Source organism: Lipophrys pholis, assembly GCF_963383615.2.
Source record: "Lipophrys pholis genome assembly, chromosome: 17".
In the NCBI taxonomy this organism is placed as follows: domain Eukaryota; kingdom Metazoa; phylum Chordata; class Actinopteri; order Blenniiformes; family Blenniidae; genus Lipophrys; species Lipophrys pholis.
Window position 1 is genome coordinate 13,859,723 of NC_137643.1, and position 22,923 is coordinate 13,882,645.

Consider the following 22,923-nt stretch of genomic DNA (forward strand, 5'->3'; position numbering starts at 1 on the left):
TTGTCAGCGCGCACCCAGGCAGCATCTTAAACATTTGCCAAGCAGCAATGTTGTGCATGTCATGTTCTCTTTGTTCCAACATATCCGTCCCTTTCAACACTTCACTTAATCGCAGTGTGCACAGAAAATCCTCCCAACACGCGCCTGCGGGACACCAAGACTTTGACATTACCCGCGCATGTTATCCCGCAATTGAATAATCCCGCGGTGGCGCACGCATGATGCTGCAAAAGCTGAAGGATGAAGACGTCTCATATAATCGAGCCCGGGGCTTTAAACCCCGCGGGGAGTCGACTAAACATCACTGCAGAGCATGTATGTCTTTGTAGGACTCAGAGGCGATTAGAAAAGGTCTCGGATCTGGTTTCTCTTCTGCGTGTCCAAGTGGAACACGGGCAGGGGAATTGGCCACTATGTTGGATCACTGAGGGGTGACCAAGGTGTGCTGACTCCTGCAAGGTCTGGAGGGCCACACTGTGTCGTAAATACAGAAGCATCTAATGAAATCATGTAAAGGAGCGCTTACCTGCAGCCCTCTTGATGGGAAAGATGTAAACTGGCGTTCTTTTTAAAGAAATTAATAAAGCTAAAAGAGAATGCATGGATATAAAAAATCAATCCGTCGGGATGCCTCAGACTCACATCCCTGCCTCTGTGCTCCTCTCTTGGTCCGCTGCTGTAAAATGATTATCCGGCTGGGTTGTGCACTTTTAAATCCCACAAAGTAAATAACCGTAGCTGACGATAATAGCAAGGTACCAAGTTCTTGTTACAGAAAAGGAGAAAATTGAAACTAAACGCTGCATTTAGACAACCATTTTTGATAAGAGGATAATTGAGGCCACACTGGCGTATAATTAGGGGATAATTTATGCTATATCCACTTTTATTCCACCCTCCCAAAATAAATCCAGTCCATAATCATTACAGGCGAATTGTTCTTAATTTTATAGCTGCAATTTGAGTAAAGTGTGGCCGCTAATCAAATAGGTTTTCGCAGTAACTTGATTGCAACCATAATTATTTTTTTCGTCGCCCTTTTTTGTGAATTTGCTAAATGCTACATTCCGGCAAAAATATGTTGAAAGTGGTGCAAAACATGCTTTGAATACCTACTGCATTAGAATAAGCAGAAATATAATTTTATTCTTATCACAGCCCTCAGAGACAAACTGTATAATTTACATATATTGAGGACCCTATCAGGCCTCATATTACAACAGGGATAAAAGACACTGTCAGTTTATCTGGGTATCCACCCTTCTATCTGCAAAATAACCTATTGTACCTCAGGCATATTGTTGTTTGATGTGTCACATGTACTGTATTTTGAATTGTCTGTGGATCCTTAATCATATGGTCAATAGCTCCAGGAGAAACGAACAGTTATAATATACGTTACTTGGAGAGGAAAAGGGGGGGTTCAACAGGGGACCGCTCATTAGGCGACATCAAAGTAAAATTCTGCACTTCTGAAATAAGTTGTTTAAAAAGATATTCTCCGGGAAATTATGTGATAATAACAATAACTAAATAAAAAAAATCCAACTTGTGAATAAAAAACGAGAAGGTGCAGGCGTGTTTTCACTGTGTTTTTCCAACTCCACCTGTTTCTGGAGTTTTATTGACATTAAACACTTTACTTTATCAGTATCAAATAGGTGTAGTTTGAAAATAATGTAAAAATAAACTTTAAAGACAACGATTTATTAACGATTATTTTCTAATCATATGATCATTTATTCACTTTTGACGCGTACATTTCTTTGCAGGATTGACTTCTGGATGTTTTGCGTGATTTTGCTTGAAATCCATTATTTACCAAATACACGTTTTCTCTGGTATTTTGCTATGTGTAATTAGTTCCTTTGGAATACAAGCTTAAAGTCTGCAAAGGAAAAGAAGCACATATACGCTGCTTATCGCAGTACATCAAAGCGCACACTGTTCCTCGTCTAGTGTAATTTGGAGGTTTGGGATAAAAAATCTAAAAAAAATCGACTTGGCAATTCCGAAAGAGCTGGTTTTACGCGTGAAGCTTGTCTGCAGGAATTAGGCGTCTTTCCCACCACATATTATTTCCCCCATAGTTGTGGTGGGAGCTGGTAAGGTGGGTTAACTCCAGCTCAAGTCTCCGTGAAGCGCAGAGCAGTGATGACGTTGGGTTGGATGACCAATCGGGAGGCGCTGCCCTTTGGAGACAAACCATTTTACTTGTAGTGTCTGCATCAAGTCTGGAAGCAAGGGCTCAATTTTAACAGAATCCACCTTAAAATCTCTCCCTTAACTTATGCCTACCTTCCGCCACTTTGAGCGAGAATATCACAGGACAAGGGGGGAAATAAAGACGCCTCTGGAAAATTCGGGTGTTAATAGGACAATATCTGTTCGCGGTGGAGAGGGGAGAGAGACAACAGCGCAGCGCGAGAGAGAAAACCGATTTGGTCTTGAGAGAGAGGGGGGTGAGTGCTCTCAAGGCAGAAAATTCGATGATGACCATGACTACGATGGCTGACGGTCTGGAGGCTCAGGACTCGTCCAAGTCTGCTTTCATGGAGTTTGGACAGCAGTCGCACTCACAGCAGAGCTCCCCATCGATGGCCAGCGGCCACTACCCGCTGCACTGCCTCCACTCCGGCTCACACGCTCACCACCAGCACGACAACACCCCTTACCCCGGGACCAACACTTACAACAGGTCGTTACCCTACCCCTACGTGAGCCATCCGCACCACAGCCCGTACCTGCCATCGTATCACAACAACACGGGAGGACAGACAAGGTTAGACGGCGCAGGTAAGAGACCCCCTTTTTTCAGCGGCCAAGTGGAAAACTCGCGGCGTCACGTCCATCCCCGGCGTCTGACAGTGCCATTAGCGCGCATAGCTTCTTTTAGCGAGAGTGGCCCACAGCGGGGATTAAAAAAGAAAAGCAACCTTCCTCCAAGTCAGTGTTGCTGCCATCCCAAGTCCCCGTGTTGCCACTCCAGATCCGGGAATGATCTTTTAAGTGGGCGATTACATCGAAGAAAATCGTGCGTAAATGGCACCGGATAATTCGACATCCAGCCTATTACCTCTCTTAGCCCGTTTTGCCGTCCTGTGTAGCACTCCCCTCAGTTCCCACAAAATCTGTTTTAATGCCCGGGGTGTGATCATCACGACCGTGCAATCCTCACCAACTACTCGTGGAAATTAGGCAGCCCGCACGTCTTGAATGTTGTAATTAGCATTTAATTGACATGTCATTACCAGCAATATCCTAAATATGACAGCGGATTGTGGCTGCCATGGCGCATGGAGGAAACGAGAGATAGCAACGTTTATAAGCTTGAATTTTCTTTCTTTCTTTCTTTTTTTTTACACCCTCCTCTGTCGCTCCTGAATTCACCTCTACTCTTACAAATATCTCTGCACCGGTGTTTTCTCCCCTGCAAGGAAATCAACACGGTCCGGCGCCTTTTTGAATACTAACATTGCTTGTTTTTGTTGCAGAGCAGCAGAAAACGACAGTGATCGAAAACGGGGAGATTCGATTTAACGGGAAAGGCAAGAAGATCCGCAAACCTCGGACAATTTATTCCAGTTTGCAGCTTCAAGCACTGAACCACCGTTTTCAGCAAACACAGTACCTCGCGTTACCGGAGCGCGCGGAGCTGGCTGCGTCTCTAGGACTGACACAAACACAGGTATGGATGACACACACGCACTGCTTTTTCTTAAAATTGCTTCTTTTTTTTCTTTTTTTTTTAAATCATACCACATGTTATCTTTTAAGTTTTAATAAAATATTATTTTTATTTTACATCACTAATTTCCACCTCTCCTCCTGTCTCACAGGTAAAGATCTGGTTTCAGAATAAGAGGTCAAAGTTCAAGAAGCTGCTGAAGCAAGGTGGTAACCCTCACGAGAGTGACCCCATGCCAGGCTCCATGTCCCTCTCCCCACGCTCCCCGACCATCCCTCCAATCTGGGATGTCTCGGCCTCTTCTAAAGGAGTAAACATGCCGGCCAACAGCTACATGCCCGGCTACTCTCACTGGTATTCGTCCCCACATCAGGACTCAATGCAGAGATAGACTGAAGAGAAGAGAAGAGAAGGTCAGTGAGCTGTCTGGAGGCCTCCGGATCGGATCTCCGCCATGCAGTTTCCACGGTAGCCTACTATTTGTGTCAGCAACAGAGACATTGATGCTGGAGAGGAGGACTAAAGCCTCCTCTGCTGCTCTTCTGCTGGAGGATGAAACACAGCCAAGTCTCGATGTGAGCACACAAGCAAGGGAACTAACCTTTTTTTTTTTTTTTTAACAAAAAAACAACAACAAAAAAAAAAAAACGTACTCGGCCGTTCAGTGGGCTCGCATTTGTTATGCTTTCATTCATGTCAACATCTGAACGTCAGTATACCAAATATTATCAGACATTTTGCGCCACTTTGGACAAAGACTGCTTACACCCTCCATGCGCACTGGCGCATTGAGTCGTTTGCAATGGTGGACTCCTGACTGCTTTTCTTTTCTTTTCTTTTTCTTTTTTTTGAGTTGTTTCTCCAACATGCAAAACCAAGCAAATTGTCTGTCTGTAAATATAATCTGCGATTTTAGTTGTACATAAACTTTTTATGTTTTGTCAGATTGAGTAAACCGTGACTCAAAACAGACTCCTGCTGTTGCATGATTTCTGAAAAAAAAAAAAAAAAAAGATTCTCATTTTCAGATGGGCCTTTTCATGCTCCGTATTGGGCCAACATCACATAATAACAAGCATATTTCCCGTCTCACTGCTGCATAAAAAGCCTCTAACAAGACAATCTGATCCTACGCTGGTGACAGTGAAAAGCCCATTTCAGCAGAGCAAACATCTTAAATAAATCCAAGCGCTCGGTGGTTGATGAAGAACTCTACAGTATATAGATTTATCAAATGCACTCAACACCAGAGGAAATTAACTTACCCTCCACCGCCGCTGTCTACATTCACCCCGAAAGACATTTGCTCCAGGTCCAGCTTATCTTGTCATTTCACCCTCAATTATTAGAAGTATTGACAAAATGTTTTCTCCCTTCTCTCCGTCCTAATGCAGGCCGTTAAATGCCAAGCTCCACGGGATCGATGTTGAACAAAGCAGCCAGCTGCAGTGGCGTTCAATATGAAGGAGATATTTGGGACAATTTGTGGGTTTTTATCCAAGTGAGGCTTTTTTTCCATTCTCATAAATGCAGGCATAATTAGGGTAATTTTTGATGTAGCCCGCTGATTACAGCGTTTTTACCGTCAAAGATAATTACCTGTAATTTTCTACCACTTTTAATACTAAAAGGCATCTTTATTTGGATTTGAGGTAGCACAGATGGAACAAAAGGGAAAATTATTCGGTTATTCATATACAAATTGCAGAGAAGAGTGAGCGCTCGGGATATTATCTGAAATTACGACGCTGAAAAGCTTCATGCAGCTGTCAAGTCGCGGATGTCCCACTGGCGCACATTCAGCCTACCTGGGCCCCCATGCAGGCTGGGGCCTATCTGCTCCTGGGCCGGGCCCGGGCTGCAGGGAGCCCCAAGCAGCAGCCGGGTAAACATCAACACCGCTCATAAATACACAGTGGTGCATATTCAAGCTGCAAGAAGTGACACGTTTCATCATGTTTTGCAAATGGAAAGGGGAAAAAAAAGCTTTGATGAGCTGATGAAATGAATTTTAGATGGATAGATGGCTAGATGGATGGGGGGTGAGGTGAAGTCGATGGGGGTGGGGATGCAAAGAGGGATGTGTCATATCTTGCTCTGTAAGCCATCAGCAGTCGGTGCACTACAGCACACTTGTCACACGAAAGCTCTTAACACATGATTTCTCACAAGTTCACCACATTAGTCGTGAAGACAGCAGCGCCCCGACAATGAACCAACAACCATAACTCATAGGTTCCCTGCAGCAAATAGAAATAAATCCGATTCCACAGAAGCACATCCAAATATCGAAACGACAAAAAGCGGCGGAGGCTTGTCGTATGCCTCCTCCAAGGACCGACCCGGTAACAGAAGATGGACCCAGTGCTTACCTTTCTCCGCTTCTCTAACACAGACTAACCAAAAAGCGCTGCACGGTTTTACTGCTGGTGGTTGAATAAGCAAATCCAGGTGGGAAAGTGTTTGCACACCCCGGTAAGCTCTTATATATTGCCTGCAAAATTAGCTGTTATTACTGTCACTGTTTAGTGATGGCGAGCTTGAAAAAAAAAAGCCCTCTGCAATCAAGAACCAAGCGCATCTTTGCAAATTATAGGTAATTGTCAATGTCCAGATTATGATAATGGAGGCCCTAATCCTGGAGAATAATTATTGTGGAGTGTTACAGTTGAAGCTGTCCAGTAAAGCTAACTGTCATTATTTAGACTCGATTTGCAAAACGGGGGGAAAACTAGCTGAGTGGAAAATGTTCGGTTGGAAATAAACGGGGGCTCTCGATATAATGGCACCACTAGTGTGTGTGTGTGTGTGTGTGTGTGTGTGTGTGTGTGTGTGTGTGTGTGTGTGTGTGTGTGTGTGTGTGTGTGTGTGTGTGTGTGTGTGAGAGAGAGAGAGAGGGAGAGAGAGAGAGCGAGAGAGAGAAAGAGAGAGAGAGAGGGAGAGAGAGGGAGAGAGAGAGATAACCTGTGTCCATCCGTGCACAATATTTGCGCGCGTCACTGTGGGCTCGTCACATGCACGCGCAATGTTAAAATCTACATATATAGAGTGACCATAAAGTGTCTGCAGGAGAAATCAGACTGAGCACAGCAAACAAGGAGAGTCGGTGCTGTATTTTATACTAAGGAGGTTTTTTCTGCTGCGTCCTGCTTCCCTGTGCGTAAAGTGCGTAAAGTGCATTCAGTAGGCTGCAATCAATAAGAGGACCCTGTGTCAGGTGGAAATGGTAACACGCATGGGTCAGTGTGTGGGTCAGATTGAGTATTGTTTAGTGTGTGTGTGTGTTTGGGAAAGAGGTGGAGAGAGGCTGGGAGGGTTTGGTGCAACACGCCACTTAGTAAAAATCTCACTTTATACCATATTTACCCGTATGGCCCAGCAAATTCAATTAGATAGATTCCTCCTTGTACCTCAGTTTGTTTAGCGTTTTTGTTTTTGTTTTTTTTTTGTTTTGTTTTTTGCAGTGGCTGCGTTGGTATTACTATCTGCTAATAACAGAGAATTTCTGTTGCATTATCCCCCTTACTTCCTTCTTTTTTTCCCACCTTTCTTTTCTTTTTGTTTTTTTTTTGCATTTTACCCCGGAAGGTGGGCTGCGGCCGGGAGTGGCAGAGCTCTGGAGCCGGTCTACCCCCACAGGAATGCGGATTGTCTCAGATCTCCGTGCCGCCCCCCTCGCCTCCTCTCTGCCATTCAAAGCGGCTAATTGTAGGGGACACAAAGCGAGAGAGACTGCAGACTGTCTGCAGCGAGAAGCAGGCATTTACTTTAAGAGCCGACCTGAAAGCATCTGAAAGGCTCAAAGCACCTTTCCACTAGAATACAACACGAATGATTTTAAATATATGATTATATTGATACAAAAATAATACTTCTACTATTGTTATAAATAATAATAATAATAATAAAATGTTTTATATATATATATATATATATATATATATATATATATATATAAATTATGATCCAAAAATGCAATATTAGTTTCTATTAACAAATATAGAAAAGTGAAACAATGGTATGCTGTAAAAATCCCAACAATAACAGAGCAAAACACCTGGATTCGGCAAATAGGTATAATTATTTTGGCATGTTGAGGTTTACATGGAGCCAAACTTTCTTAAATTCCTCCGAATTCGTTTTATAATACCCCAAAAGGTTTTCATCCAACGCCAAGTAAATGCTTAACTGGCCTCATCCAAAACGCAAGAAGTCAATTGTTGTTTTTTACGTAAATGCATGTATTTCCAAAACAAATTTTACAGTTGTTTGCAGGAATTTGCAGACAAGCGAGACAATCTTTCAATATAAATAAAATAATGTAGGGCGTATAAATAAACAGGGAAATCGATTGTGGCTGTCATGGTACATTAAAAACAATTACATGCAGATAATTCATCTCAATACATTTCGCAGCAGTGATTTACGTGCGCGTGTGAAATGATCACCTGAGGCTCACACACATTATTCATGTCTGTGGATCTATTTTGAATTACTGAGGGTTAAAATAACAAGAGACTACAGGGAAGCGGGAGCTTTCAAAGGTCTATTGTCCATTTAAACGTTTAATAGTCTTCCAAAATGCAATAAATTACATGCACACATTTACACATTTTACACGTTTCTTCTATGACTGGCATCAAATACATTGCATATTCCTCTGAAATGTGAACACGAGTCCCATAGAAGGAGGAAAAAAAATGAAATGAACAACAAGGGTTTTCAATATAACGTCCCCGCTCCAAGTGCCAACGAGTGCTGTATCGAGCTGGTCTGAAGGTGGGGGTTCATGGAGGTGGCGGCTGAGGTGTACCACGACCCCGTGTTTTCCAAAAAGTTAGAGGACGTTGTGTTGATGTTTTGTGGCTGTAGGCTGTGCGGCCTGGAGGGGCCCTGTGTGTCCCAAACAGCCGGGGACTGTGGAGAGTTGCAGGCCATGGGGTCGCTGGAGCTGGGACTGTGCTCCGGGGGAAGCTCGCCGTTTTTCATGATCTTCTTCATTTTGGATCTTCTGTTCTGGAACCAAATTTTGACCTAAAAAGAGCCAAAACCGCAAGCATTAACACTTGAACAATTGAAAACCTCACAAAGAGAAACGCACTGTGCGTAATGACGCACAATAAAACGCAGAACGCAGTCCTTTAGAGACATTTAAAATAGTATTGTTATTAATGTCATTCTCCCTTTAAATTGAATATGGATCATTTGAAAATGTGAAATCTCACCTGTGTTTGCGTGAGTCCCAGCGAGGCAGCCAGCTCGGCTCTCTCCGGCAGCGCCAGGTACTGTGTGTTCTGAAAGCGCCTCTGCAGGGCGGCCAGCTGGAAGCTCGAGTAGATAGTCCGCGGTTTTCTCACTTTCTTCGGCTTGCCATTCACCATTCTCACCTCGGGTTCGTTTATCTCTTTTTCTGTTGAAACAATCACAATCACAATAAGCTCCTCTGCCGTTTATTCTGAATACAGTGTGCAAAAAATTATTAAATTTTTTTTTCGATGGCACAAAATGTACATCAATTCAAAAGATGTATTTTTATTTAATTGAGCTAAATGCATATATAAACAGTTAAATATAATCTAAATAAAATACGCACAGTCTACAATTGCTCAGTTTTTGTTTTGGATCAAATATTTATTATTTTCTTTTATACGGCAGTATAGTTAAAAAATGCGCAAAAAAAAAAAAATCATAGAGAGTTGACCCTCCAAAAACAACATATTGGCAGTCAAAGAAAAAGCATCGTGCCGTACCTTGTGGACTCGGCTGGGCTTGCACTCTGCTGTAAGCCCCGGTGTACTGGTGGTAGGCGGGGGTCGCGTATGAGCTGTAATCAGTGTAGGATTTTGTCGAGTAATTTCCAGCGGATCCATTTACACCCGCGTACTGGTACTGGTAGGCATTCAGGGGCTTTCCGTACGACGTGGAGCTGGGGGAGCAGTAGCCGTGAGAGACTCCTCCGGCTGGACTGTAGTAGCCAGAATCCGTGGCGGAGGACTCCGGTAAAGTAGGAGATTCCTGAGACGGATGGTGCATGGTGGAGAGTTGAAAGGAGCTCTGGAAGTCTGCAGGTTTCACACTCGGGATCCTCCGGTCGAAAACTCCAGTCATACTTCAGTAGAAAAAAACGCTTAGGAATGTTTTTAATCAATTAACTTTAAGGGAAAAAAAACAATAATAATCGAGAGGGTCTGACTCCAACGTGGGGAGAAAACTACAGTGGCATTGTTGAAAGGCTCTCAGGCCGTCGGTCTCTGATGAAGACTGGAGCCAGCCCCGCAGCAAAGACTTGGTTAAATCCTAAATCGCGCTCTTACGCACTGCAGGGAGGATCTGGTTCCATTGGCCAAGGCGCACACAGACACAGCTACACCCAATTCACTCCGCCAGTTTCTTTTTTTTTTTTTATAAGGGGGGAAACCACCCCGGCTATGAGGCTGCATTGTTGTGTTTTTATACATTCAATCAATGGAAGCAATTACAGTGTCGCCAATTCATCAGAAGGACAAATTAGATGAAGAAGAAAGAAAAAAAAAGAAACTCGTTACGAAACAGGCCGCTGCTGTAAGACATGACCGATTATTACGGCTGTCTGTATTAATCTGTATTTGTGCCTTTTATTAAAACAGACATAACATTATTTTAATCAGTTATTTAAGGAAAGGTAAGCCTGGCATCCATTTATTTCACTTATTTCACATTAACGCATGAAACGGAAGGATTCCTGTTGACCACTGTGCTCATTTATTGTTTATTTTACACAATAACAATCAAACACGACCAAGCTCGCGGAAATTCCAGTAAAACGCCCAGTCACATCTAACAGGATGTTTGTATCCAACATGTCATCAGCTGCTCTAATGTGGTCGTATTGTTTAGGTAGAAGTATATCAATAAACGTTGATCTCAGGTCATTCTTTTATGAAGCAGCATTCAAAGCACGTAAAATCCTCTGTGTCCGAGTTCACACATTTAGTGGTGAACAGCGCCGACCAGCGGGCAATGACAGATATTGCTCACAATACGTTTGTATTCCGGTTCAGACAATGATCAAATAAAATAAAATAGAGAAAACAATGGGCAATGACATTATTTGATTGCATAGTGTTTAAACGTGCATTGTCATTCACTGGATAAGTTCTACCTATCCAGATCTGGCTTTATTTTAGTTGCCAGATGCTTCATTCTCCAGCCACAACAGCCACAGCTTGACAGACAACTGGAAAGTGTTTTCATATTTAGCAAATTATATTATAATGATAACAATTTAAGAAACTATATAAATTATGTAGAATCCACTTAAAACACTTGTGGATTTATATCGCGCTCTGACATAATGTTATCTTCATTTGGATGATTCAATTAACAATTTAATTCATTTATTTTTTGCATTGATCTTTTTTTTTTGTTAATTTGAGCCTAAATTTCCTTTTTTTTTGTTTGCTCGCTTTAATGTAGACAGTAGATGTCACTAAGTCACTCCCCTTATTTCACATTATGTTCAAATCCAAATCCTTATTTTATAAATGATAAATAAATTGATAATGTGTTATGTTAATTGTTATTAAGTGCCTCGTCTTAAGACCCCGGAAATACTCCCCTCCCCCTCTCTCACTGATGGGTCCTTTCCGTCGTTTCCGGTAAGACATTAAATTAATTATTAAGTGCACTTATTCAACTACAGAAGGTTACCACGTTGTTAAAAGTTTAATAAGTATGTTTTATTTTTGGAAAAGTGGACGATCTTTTATTGGAATTTGGATTTACGCTCAGCGCGCGCAAGCGTGCGTCTGACGTCATTCAGAGAGTTTCAACAACAAGATACTTCCCTCACCCCCTTCATACCAGCGCTGTACGCTGTTTGGAGGGAACTCAAACTTATAACTTGAGTTATATCGACTTTTGCCAATGAGGTCGTTGACTCAAAGTGAAAATTATGTAGAGAAGTCGCGCTATTTTCCAAAACAGATGCATCAAGGTTTAAGTTTGAGGTCATCATGTGTATGCGATAACAACAGGGCTCTTGGTCTGCTCATCCTAAAAAGAATGATAATAGAATCAGGATGATCAGGATGTTACATCCTTTCTGATTTCACAAATATATAAATATTAGTTCTAATTTGTTACCGTGTTAACTTATTGACTACAACAAACTACGTTTCAGTTTTTGGTGTTTAAGTTGGCATTTCCCAATTTGCCGTGTTGCGATCACTCTCTTCCCATAATAAATAGTAATACTTAATACTGCTAAATAATGAGAATATTTTATGATCGAAGAATCTTTGCTCGATTCAACAGTGACGCTGCAGAGCGGCGGAAGTGTGACGAAAGAAGCGGTGTGTGGGAGGGAACGATCTTGGTGCGCATGCTTCTCGGCTCCAGTTTTGTGTGTTGGGGGGATGGGGCCGAGCCGAGGATGAGAGACTCCACATATTTACCACTTGGCTAAACTAAATATCCTTGTTTCGGAACAGTTTTTTTTTTTTTTTTTTTTTTTTTTTTTTGGAAACTATACTCTTGGACACATACCGACATTCGCGCACGTATGAGCTTCGGTGGAATTTGCCCAAACTGAAGTGGAGTGTCCGTACGTCCACGACACGCGCTCGGAAAAGTCGACAAAATGTATTCTGCTGGAGGTAAGTACCGCTGCTAGCATTAGCATCGGCTAAGAGATGCGGCTAACGAAAATTTACACGCCAACTTAGTTCCAACAATTCCCCGCTACTACTCGGCGAGTCGTCGCTTGGACACGCGGTTAGCTCCTGGTCTGTTTACTCGGTTGTAGTAAAACTGAATGAGGCATTTGTGGGAGAACACGTCGTCCCGGCGGAGGCTTTAGTAGCGGGTTTAGCTAGCGTGCAACAACAACAAGCTGCCGTTAGCCACGTTAGCTTCAGCGGCACCGCGTTGAATTAAACTTCCCTCCCTGATTCCGGAGTATTTGTCCACTTCATCTACATTCTGTTTAAGAGTGTTATTGTCAGCACACGGATGATTGCAGTTTCGAGGCTTTTCAATTAGCGTTTAACCGAAATAGCACTCGGCGGCCGACCATGCAATCTAATCTGATCACACATCGTAGATTAGCTTCACGGTATCCAAGTTTAAGTCTCACCAATTTAAAGATGATACTCTATTTTTGCATTGTTTTACACACTTACAGACGTCTGGGCTGTTTAATCCTTAATACACAAGTCTTATACTAATACTTCCAAACTAAATGGGATTTGGTGAAGCTTGGTGTTAAGTGCTGTTTCAGTTGCCTGTAATGTGGCAGTCAGGAGTGTATATCACGTTAAAATGAGTTTTAGCTTGAATTATTTCTTCTTTCCAAACAGTGCAACTCTTTCTTTTTGCTTCAGGAGTAGTTTTCTTGTGGGGGGGCATGGTGGAAGGAGTAGCAGGGCATTTACATGTGAATGGGAGGTTTCTGCAGGGTGAGATTGCCAGCTTGCTCAAATACCTTCTGTGTGCATATTGATAAGAGCCTCTTGACTGTGGCTGACTTTGTGGGTGTGATAAGTGAGAGCAAGACCCACCGAAATGAGGATTTTTCCAGTTTACATTTGTACGAATTGTAATCCTTCTTTCCATTCAGAAAATGCTCGATGTTTATCTGTGAAAAGTAATATATTTAGAACATTAGGGATCACTCTGGGTGAAAAGTAAACTTTCTCAACCTTTGTGTGCTTTGTAGCTACTGAGATGCAGGAGGGAGCCGGTTCCTCTGGGTCAGTAAGCTCTGGTAAGTCCTTTTATTTTAGTTTTAAAGTGAAAAGCTGGTCCCTGCAGTGGGCCAGCTTTTGTTTTGTATGTTTGAATCCTGTTTTCATTGCTGTATTTCACTAATACTGTCTGGTAAAATTGAGCACTGGTGTTTTATGTGAGAGATATTTGGTGGATAATTTATTTACCATCCAATAAATCTCCTTAAATTCTGCTTTATATAGAAATAATGCTCAATAGAAAGTAGTTATTTACATAGTTTTGATTAGTCGTCACTCCTGTTCTCCATCAGTGTTCAATTTTGGAGTGTGCTTTGTCTCCCATACATGACTTAAACAAACTTTAATGCTTAAACACAGATTTGTTTTCCATATCTTAAACACAACCTCTGTGGCTACATGTCAACTCAACATCCTGCATAAAAACATTATTGGTTGATGAGTTCTTTGTTCAGTTTACTGTATAAACTGAGTGGGAAAAGGGACGTACTTTCAAAAATGGGAAAAGCAGTCATATTGCATTCATGATGTACATTCACTTTCACTCGGCTCATTACCTCACATGCAGTCTGGTGTAAAAATCTACCCAGTTTTGATGAACTACTGTGTGAAAAGAGATGACCTGAATAGACTGTCATCATCATCCATCATTGAGCTCCCACGGGCCGGGCCCGGACAAACACAGTCCAATTCCACTAAACACTTCATTCGGTGCTGTTAATTTTGACTCGCTCATTCATTATAAGCGGTCTGATGTCGGCCTGCTTCATGGGTGTTCTTTTGTCTGCGTGGAGCTGGGGAGCAGAGATAAGGTGCTGAGAGGATTGGTGTGTGTGAAGCTGCAGATACAAATACTCATGAATGTTTCCTACTGATGACAGATGAGCACTTTCATCACCATGATGTTGTAAATGGATCAAAATGTCTTTTGGCATGAAATTAACATTAATTTCACTACTGCATACCATATTGCATATTGGTATTTGACCCTTTGAACATATTTGATGGTAAACAACTCACCAGCATTCTTGTTATGCCGTGGTCCAAGTCACAGACAAACTGTTCACAGTGCATGCACTACAAGTACTCTGCTTTTATATTTATAAGATGGCAGCTTTTTACTCTAACGGAACCTCGTTCGATTGTGTGCGCGTACTGTACCTAACAAAACGCAAAGTATTAAAATACGACTGTTTTTACTAAAAAGTGAAAATATAATGAGTAGAACTGATGGTTAGACCTTCCAAACCTATCTTTTTCTGTAGCCCTTTAAAAAATAAATTTCGCTCTTTTTGCTCATTTATAAACAAATTTGTTCAAAAGTTTTATAGTGTTTTTTTCATCAAAATAATCATTGAGTTTATCAACAGTCTTTATTGTTGTTCATTTTGATTCATACTTGTTTTATTTATGTAATTTTACAATGAAGTGAATTCAAAAAATATGAATCGAGAAATGTGACATACTTTATATCACATAGTTTTGACTCACTGCCACAGAAACACAAAGACTCGCACCAAGTACTCGTGTAGTGTTTCTAAACATGGTTGCTTCAATAACAGCCGCATTCTCAGGGATCTTGGAAAGTCACGGTCTTTGTTTTGTCTGCAAGTCAAACAGGGTCGTTATCTGAAAGTTTAGCCAACTTTTGAATTTTGTATTTATGATGCTCCAGCTCTGTGCACCCTGTATTTGTCCATCATGTATTTGGGGAATTACAAGACTTGCCAAAATCATTTGAAGTTTGCAGAGTCTGTTACCATGGTAACCACCCCAGAAAACAAAATGTTTGTTTCTTTTTTTGAAGATAACAACTCAATATTTATTGAACCTGCTTTTTACAATAGGCCCAAATTATTCATGAAAATGCACCAACATCTCATGACAGAATCTGTCATTGACATTTCCAATATGATCTTGTTGATGATTCTGTAAAACGTTTTATTAAAACTTGGCATGTGTGTTTCAGACCCCCCATCATCTCCGGTGCCAGAATATGTGTTCAAGCCGCCATCACGGCCTGACTTTGGCACCATGGGCAGGACAATCAAGCTCCAGGCCAACTTCTTCGAGATGGAAATCCCCAAATTGGAGGTCTACCATTATGACATCGACATCAAGCCTGAGAAATGTCCCAGGAGAGTCAATCGGTACGTCCACGTGGATATTTTTTAGCATATCGGGGCAAAAGATCAGCCTGACTTTGTGGTAATTTCTTTTTTTTCGTTTTGTTATCAGTGAAATTGTGGAGCACATGGTCCAGCACTTTAAAACACAGATCTTTGGTGATCGGAAGCCAGTGTATGATGGAAGAAAAAACCTCTACACTGCCATGCCCTTGCCCATCGGCAGAGATAAAGTGCGTATTCTACTGGACAACACGCAGCATTAAAATCCTTTTGGAAAAATGGAGTGATGGCTGCTATTCTTTCCTCTTCCTGCTTCACACACAGGTTGAACTCGAGGTGACAATTCCTGGTGAGGGCAAAGACCGCAGCTTCAAGGTGTCCATCAAGTGGGTTTCCTGCGTGAGTCTGCAAGCTCTGCATGAGGCGCTGTCCGGACGACTGCCCAGCGTGCCCTTCGAGACCATTCAAGCTCTGGATGTGGTCATGAGACATTTGCCTTCGATGAGGTGAGATTTTGCACTTTTCTTTTGGCTTTTGCTGCTGTGGCCAGTTAGAGAGGTGATATAATGAGAGGCTGACCTGACAAGGGCATCTGTGGGATGTGCAGGACATATAAGTCGATGATGCAAGGAGTTTCTGCCTCGTGAAGTACAAGACTTCATAGAGACTGTACTGTTTTTTTCTTCTGTTTCAGGTACACCCCAGTGGGCCGCTCTTTTTTCACCCCTTCAGAGGGATGCTCGAACCCTCTGGGCGGCGGTAGAGAGGTGTGGTTTGGTTTCCACCAGTCCGTCAGGCCGTCGCTCTGGAAGATGATGCTCAACATCGACGGTGAGTCTTTGCGTCAGTACGTTTTCACCTTAAATTGAGTTCTTTCACCAAATCTAATCTCCTCGTCCCCCTTTTTGTTTTGCAGTTTCAGCCACTGCGTTCTACAAAGCCCAGCCTGTGATCGAGTTCATGTGTGAAGTCTTAGATTTCAAAAGCATTGAAGAACAACAGAAGCCTTTAACAGACTCGCAGCGAGTGAAATTCACAAAAGAAATCAAAGGTGAGGAACATTTGTTTTAGAGTGGCTGCTAATGTTTTGGCCACTTCTCATCCTCCTCTTGGGTGGAATAAACTTGCAAACTATTGAGTCTGCTAAATTTACTTTGATTATGATTCTAACATTGGTAAAAGCTAAATAAATGCAATGCCCATATTACATGCTTTTTATTCTCTTCCAATAATTTCCATTTAGGATTAAAGGTTGAGATCACTCACTGTGGGCAGATGAAGAGGAAATACAGAGTGTGCAACGTGACCAGAAGACCAGCCAGCCACCAAACGTAACAACTCTCTTTATTCTTCTATTGAATAACTATTTTTAAACACTGGTTTTTGTCCACATGTTGTACAGAAAGACTGGTGACTACCCTCCTGAAAAGTTTTTAAATTAGATGTAATAAACACATTGTAAACAGTCTTGTTGTCAGCGTATAGTGACAACTTTGTGCAGGGAACTTGTTTTAAAGTAAAACTGTATCAAACGAGTGAATTTCTTCAGCTGCCGTCGATATAAAATGTTCCCCACTCATAGTGTTTCATTTCTTTACTCTCTCAGGTTCCCTCTGCAGCAGGAGAACGGCCAAACGATTGAATGCACAGTAGCACAGTACTTCAAAGACAAATACAAGCTGATCCTGCGGTACCCCCACCTCCCCTGTTTACAGGTGGGGCAGGAGCAGAAGCACACCTACCTACCTCTGGAGGTAAGCATCTCCTGGCAATATTTACATTAAGGATTTCCACTGGATTTTAAAACAATCTGCTTTATTTCCAGGTGTGTAACATCGTGGCAGGGCAGCGCTGCATCAAAAAGCTGACAGACAATCAGACCTCCACGATGATCCGTGCCACCGCCCGATCCGCACCAGACCGCCAGGACGAAATCAGCAAATTGGTAAAAATCATTTCTTTTTTATTTGTACTGAATTCTGTGCAAATGTCCTCGACCAGTGTTTAAAACCATAGTTCTCCTCACGCTCTATTTCCTGAACATTAATGTACTTAAGAGAAAACATTTCCTGTTTTCTCGCTTCCTTCTCAATTTCTGCTCCTTTTTTCGTTTTTCGTTTTCTCTCGTTTCCCTTTTCTCATTTTCCTCCTCCTTTTTTTTTTCTATTTATTCTTTTTCTATTTTATTCTCTCCTTTCTTTTCTTTTCCTTTCCAGACTTGGCTGTTTTATCTTATTTAGTGGTTGAATAAGACTATCAAAATGTAATAAATGGCTGTAAAGTGTAATGAAACATGGGGAAGCTTTAAATTGAAGTAAGTTGTAGCACTCTCTGTTGAAACTTTGTGACTCACTTGACCGGTGAGGGACGTCCAGGCTCGACCTGCTGCTACATCTCGCCATAAATAGGCTTTTCTTGACTGCTGGGTTGAGATAAGAATGAGTTTCAGGGTGTTTAGTCCACCGTTTTAATTGGAACACTAACCACAGGCTTGTTTTCTTCCAGATGAGAAGCGCCAACTTCAACACTGACCCTTATGTTCGTGAGTTCGGAGTGGTGGTAAGAGACGAGATGACAGAAGTGAACGGACGTGTCCTACAAGCCCCTTCAATACTATACGGTGGCAGGGTAGGTCAACCGCTGCTCCTGATGTGTTTATGTTGAGGTCGATTAAGTCTGTTCTGGGTGAATTTTGTCTTGTGCACGAGTAAAAGTGCTGTTGTTGCATTTTACAGAACAAAGCAATAGCCACACCGATCCAGGGAGTCTGGGACATGAGGAACAAGCAGTTCCACACTGGCATTGAGATCAAAGTTTGGGCCATCGCCTGCTTCGCACCGCAGAGGCAGTGTACTGAACTTCTGCTCAAGTGAGTGAGACAGTACAAACTGAATCTGCTCCAGCACGTCAACTGCATTTCCAGTTGTCATGTACGCATGCCATTATTCACTCTTATGGCAGCAAGCCTATAATTAAAGCACCTGTGGTGGTGAGCAGTTGTGAGTGTAGTGCCTGACATGTTGAGTTCCAATTCTACCGTCCACATGCTTTTTTCAACTAAAAACAAGGTTGTGCAGATCAGACAGTAAATCTTTTGCTGTGTATGTTTCTGATCTGGCTTTAATGTCACTTTTAATCTCGTTTAAACTTCCTTCAAAAAAATTGCTAAAGGAATAAAGTTTAATCTAACTCTTTGTCCTCAGAGCTTTCACGGATCAGCTGAGGAAGATCTCTCGTGATGCAGGGATGCCCATCCAGGGCCAGCCATGCTTCTGTAAGTACGCCCAGGGAGCGGATAGCGTGGAGCCCATGTTCAGGCACCTCAAATACACCTACCAAGGCCTCCAGCTGGTGGTGGTCATCCTGCCTGGGAAGACGCCAGTCTATGGTAAGGAATCCACTCGTACCATCAAAACACATTGATTAAAAAAAATACTGATTTGTATTTTCAAACATGCTAGAAGGCAGGATTGCTTTGCATTGACAGGAGTGGGTGTGCGTCATTCATACTTAACATGTGTGATGAGTTTAGTGAACAGAGATCTTCATGCTCTCCGTTTGTTTTGCAGCTGAAGTAAAACGAGTTGGAGACACAGTACTCGGCATGGCCACACAGTGCGTGCAGGTGAAGAATGTCCAGAAGACGACGCCTCAGACTCTCTCCAACCTCTGTCTGAAGATCAACGTCAAGTTGGGCGGTGTGAACAACATCCTCCTCCCACAGGGCAGGTCAGTGGAACTAGAGCTGCTGGCATACAAGATATTCAATTCTCGTGAAGCAAGTTTAAAATGTGAATAGTTTTAAACAATGGCAGTGTGTTTCTTAGGTTTACCTTGGGCTTTGTCTTTTTTCCAATCTTGTTTCAGGCCGCTGGTTTTCCAGCAGCCCGTGATTTTTCTTGGTGCTGATGTGACTCATCCACCCGCAGGAGATGGAAAGAAACCGTCCATCGCTGCTGTGAGTAGCAACACAACTAGAGCTACATTTATCACAAAAACTTCACCGAGGTTTAACATTTCAATCAAAGTGCCAAATAATTGCCATTTTAGTTTATTTTCTTTACTCTGTCTGGATCGAATCCTTCAGTTTGTGGATATCGGCTGTTTGTTTCAGGTGGTTGGTAGCATGGACGCTCATCCCAGCCGGTACTGCGCCACAGTGCGGGTGCAGCAACACCGTCAGGACATCATCCAGGACCTGGCCACCATGGTGAGGGAGCTGCTTATTCAGTTCTACAAATCCACCCGCTTCAAGCCCACAAGGATCATCTACTATCGAGACGGCATATCTGAGGGACAGTTCAACCAGGTAGCGCTCTCATCGACGATGTAAACATCATGCATTTTGTTTGTGGGAGTTATTTAATGTATTAATATTCTACTTTGCCTACAGGTTCTCCAACACGAGCTTCTGGCAATCCGCGAAGCCTGCATCAAACTGGAGAAGGACTACCAGCCTGGAATAACCTTTGTGGTCGTACAGAAGAGACATCACACAAGATTGTTCTGTATGGACAGAAATGAGAGGGTGAGCATTGTTTTATCAATAATGATACAAATGAGTTTAGTTTTTTAAAATAATTAAAATGCCCTTGCATTCTTAACAAATGTATCATATTAATAAATGTGTGGTTATTATTTTCTGCAGTAGAAAGTCGCATTTAATATTTGTCACTGATATTAAGAAGCAAACTGTTAACCAACGTTCAGGTTGTTATTCCTGCTCGCCCAGTTGGTCCACATTATAGACAATCACTTGGTTGTCATCATCTCAAGAGATGAGCTTCTCTATAATGTAATCTTTTTCTTTTCTTTTTTAATTTTAACAGGTCGGGAAGAGTGGCAACATTCCTGCAGGCACCACAGTGGACACCAAAATCACCCACCCATCAGAGTTTGATTTCTACCTTTGTAGTCATGCTGGCATTCAGGTAAGCTCTTTGTCACTTTCAGCTGCGGTTAAAATACAATCAGAAAGTTTCTCCTTTTCGTGAACCTGTTGTCCTCTGACTCCTCGCAGGGAACCAGCAGGCCGTCTCACTACCACGTGCTCTGGGACGACAACCACTTCTCATCAGATGAACTGCAGGTCCTCACCTACCAACTCTGTCACACCTACGTGCGATGTACCCGTTCCGTCTCCATCCCTGCACCAGCCTACTACGCCCATTTGGTGGCGTTCCGGGCTCGCTACCACTTGGTGGATAAAGAGCATGACAGGTGAGACCCTGCACAGTTTTCCCAAAGGGACTCGTGATATTACTGACTTTGAAAAGCGTTGCCGGGAATTGCAGTAAAGGCACATTTTTGTCAATCTAAATTCTGCCTATATGGTCAACTAAAACAAATTGATCTCGTGATTTTTCTCTTTCAGTGCTGAAGGCAGTCACACATCTGGCCAGAGCAACGGGCGTGACCACCAAGCCCTGGCCAAGGCCGTTCAGATCCATCAGGATACACTGCGCACCATGTACTTTGCTTGAGAGGTTGGTGTCGGTGAGCCCCACCTCCACCCTGAGGGAACACACTACTGATCGCTGTCTCACAGTCAGCCGTAGATAACATCACAGTGGTGTCGCATCTTGAGCTCCCCACCCAATAATCTGTCAGTTACCTTTATGTCCACAATTGTACTTCTGCCCCCGAACCCACCAAATCCAAGCCGGCTATTTGACTGTAAGATGTAAAAGAGTCACTCGTTGTCGAGAGGAGAGAGCTTTAGGAGGTTTTATTTACATGTCGTGCATATTTGTGTATCTGTTCTTGGAAATTATGTTAAAAGTATGAAAAGAAAGGGGGAAAGTTTGTACTTTAATGGAGGGAATCTGTCAACTCTTACAACCCGGGTGGGCAGGAACATCCAGCTCGGTGTGTTGACGTAGAAGAAGCCGTTCATCCTCCTCCTCCCATTGTCGTTTGTTAGAGACTCGGTGCTTGAGAGGAGAAGGAACAAGAAATCAGAAAATGATTGGGTCCATTCACTGTTTATATGCCTAATGATTTACTTCTCTACAAACATTATTTATCAGCCAATTGAAGCGAAGTGCACTGACCAGAAAGGGTACTTAAATCAGGACAAAAGTACTTAACATATTGAGGGTTTTGTGTAATTTTATTTTTCCACATAGGGCACTATGTGATGAAAAGTGCCATTTGAGACCATCTTTCTGTTGTCACTTATATGTAAAAGCTATGATTTATTTTGGCCCACGTCTGATGGGGCGTCAGTATTTGTCCTTGATCAACACCAACGACCATTTAATGCCAAACCTGGTGGCAGCAAAAGGACTCTGCATCAGATATAATTCAGCCCTTGAACCAGCACTTGGTTTCTTCTGGTATATCGATAGCAATTCAAAGAACAGCAATTCATGCCCTCCTCCGCCCGCTCCAAACCGCTGCACCAGTAACCTGATTCTCAGAGCGAGAACTCGTGTGTCGGGACTGGCTCCCAGTAACGTTTTATAATGTATTCTGAGCCGTGTTGATGAAAGACAAATGATGTGGAAATCGCATTTTTTTTAAATAGTTTTTATTTTTCATTTCAGTCATTCTGCAACGAATATGCATGTAGCCGACTCATGTGTTAGACATTCAGGCATTGGTGGCAATTGTCTCTTTCTTCCTTTGTACACATAAGCCCTATTTCATTTGTTTTAATTGTATATAGCAGCAGAAGAGAGTTTTCTGCAGCGTCAGAGTGGGCTATTAGTGTGGCTTCTTGATATTCAGGCGTTCGGTACAGTGGAGTGAAAAACAGTAACATTTTACATCCCGACTGATGAAAATTCCTTTAAAGAACCTCTCAGTACCATGTTTACTCCTAAAGGAGCACCTGTCGCACAAAAGCTTGGGGTTTATGCAAAATGACTTTTTGAGTCTTTATACTATATAGTAATGTTGGTAATAAGGTATATTTTGAATAAGCTTTCAGTTGAGCTGCTGAAAAATTAGATTTTTTTTTTTTTTTTTTTTTTTTTTAAAGACGGGCCCACATGTTGTCTAAATTACCACTTTCTATTTGTATACAGATTTTAAATGTAAATATCCTCTTGCCTTCTAAGACTGTTACAGTCTTACTACTAACAATATTACATATTTAACATCCCACCTGAGTTTTACTAAGTTAAGCCGGCGAATGTTCACATAGTCCTGATTGGAGACTAGTCTGTTTTTCTAACTATGCATCCTTTTTAACTAAGAGATTTAGCGGTGGGGTATCTCACGTGATTCTGTGTCATTTGTAGAGGTAGAAAATCAGGGCTTTTTACGTTGTTTTAGTTCAGCTTTTTTTTTTTTTTTTTTTTTTTTTTTTTCCTTTTGCATTTAGTAGCGTTCCTTATCAGCATCCTCATGCCTTTTCTAAAGGCGTGAAGTATTT

At 42.2% G+C, this 22,923-nt stretch overlaps 3 protein-coding genes across 3 annotated transcripts; 2 read left to right on the forward strand and 1 right to left on the reverse strand.

Annotated features, from left to right (window-relative positions):
• Positions 1 to 2,196: 2,196 nt before the first annotated feature.
• dlx6a (distal-less homeobox 6a) lies at positions 2,197 to 4,652 on the forward strand. Its single transcript, XM_080485713.1, has 3 exons — positions 2,197 to 2,796; positions 3,495 to 3,688; positions 3,840 to 4,652. Exons 1-3 carry the CDS (start codon positions 2,490 to 2,492, stop codon positions 4,077 to 4,079), a joined length of 741 nt encoding a protein of 246 aa, XP_080341839.1. The 5' UTR covers positions 2,197 to 2,489; the 3' UTR covers positions 4,080 to 4,652.
• A 3,101-nt stretch (positions 4,653 to 7,753) lies between these two features.
• dlx5a (distal-less homeobox 5a) lies at positions 7,754 to 10,029 on the reverse strand. Its single transcript, XM_080484268.1, has 3 exons — positions 9,439 to 10,029; positions 8,914 to 9,098; positions 7,754 to 8,722 (listed from the first exon to the last, which is right to left on the reverse strand). The coding sequence occupies exons 1-3, from the start codon at positions 9,794 to 9,796 to the stop codon at positions 8,411 to 8,413; spliced, it is 855 nt and encodes a 284-aa protein (XP_080340394.1). The 5' UTR covers positions 9,797 to 10,029; the 3' UTR covers positions 7,754 to 8,410.
• A 2,160-nt stretch (positions 10,030 to 12,189) lies between these two features.
• Positions 12,190 to 21,319, forward strand: ago2 (argonaute RISC catalytic component 2). The gene is made up of 20 exons (XM_080484116.1): positions 12,190 to 12,324; positions 13,386 to 13,433; positions 15,383 to 15,563; positions 15,652 to 15,772; positions 15,867 to 16,048; positions 16,237 to 16,373; positions 16,459 to 16,593; positions 16,786 to 16,873; positions 17,149 to 17,296; positions 17,368 to 17,487; positions 18,048 to 18,170; positions 18,278 to 18,411; positions 18,746 to 18,930; positions 19,112 to 19,271; positions 19,410 to 19,500; positions 19,657 to 19,851; positions 19,936 to 20,070; positions 20,372 to 20,473; positions 20,563 to 20,762; positions 20,917 to 21,319. The coding sequence occupies exons 1-20, from the start codon at positions 12,309 to 12,311 to the stop codon at positions 21,023 to 21,025; spliced, it is 2,610 nt and encodes an 869-aa protein (XP_080340242.1). The 5' UTR covers positions 12,190 to 12,308; the 3' UTR covers positions 21,026 to 21,319.
• Positions 21,320 to 22,923: the final 1,604 nt, after the last annotated feature.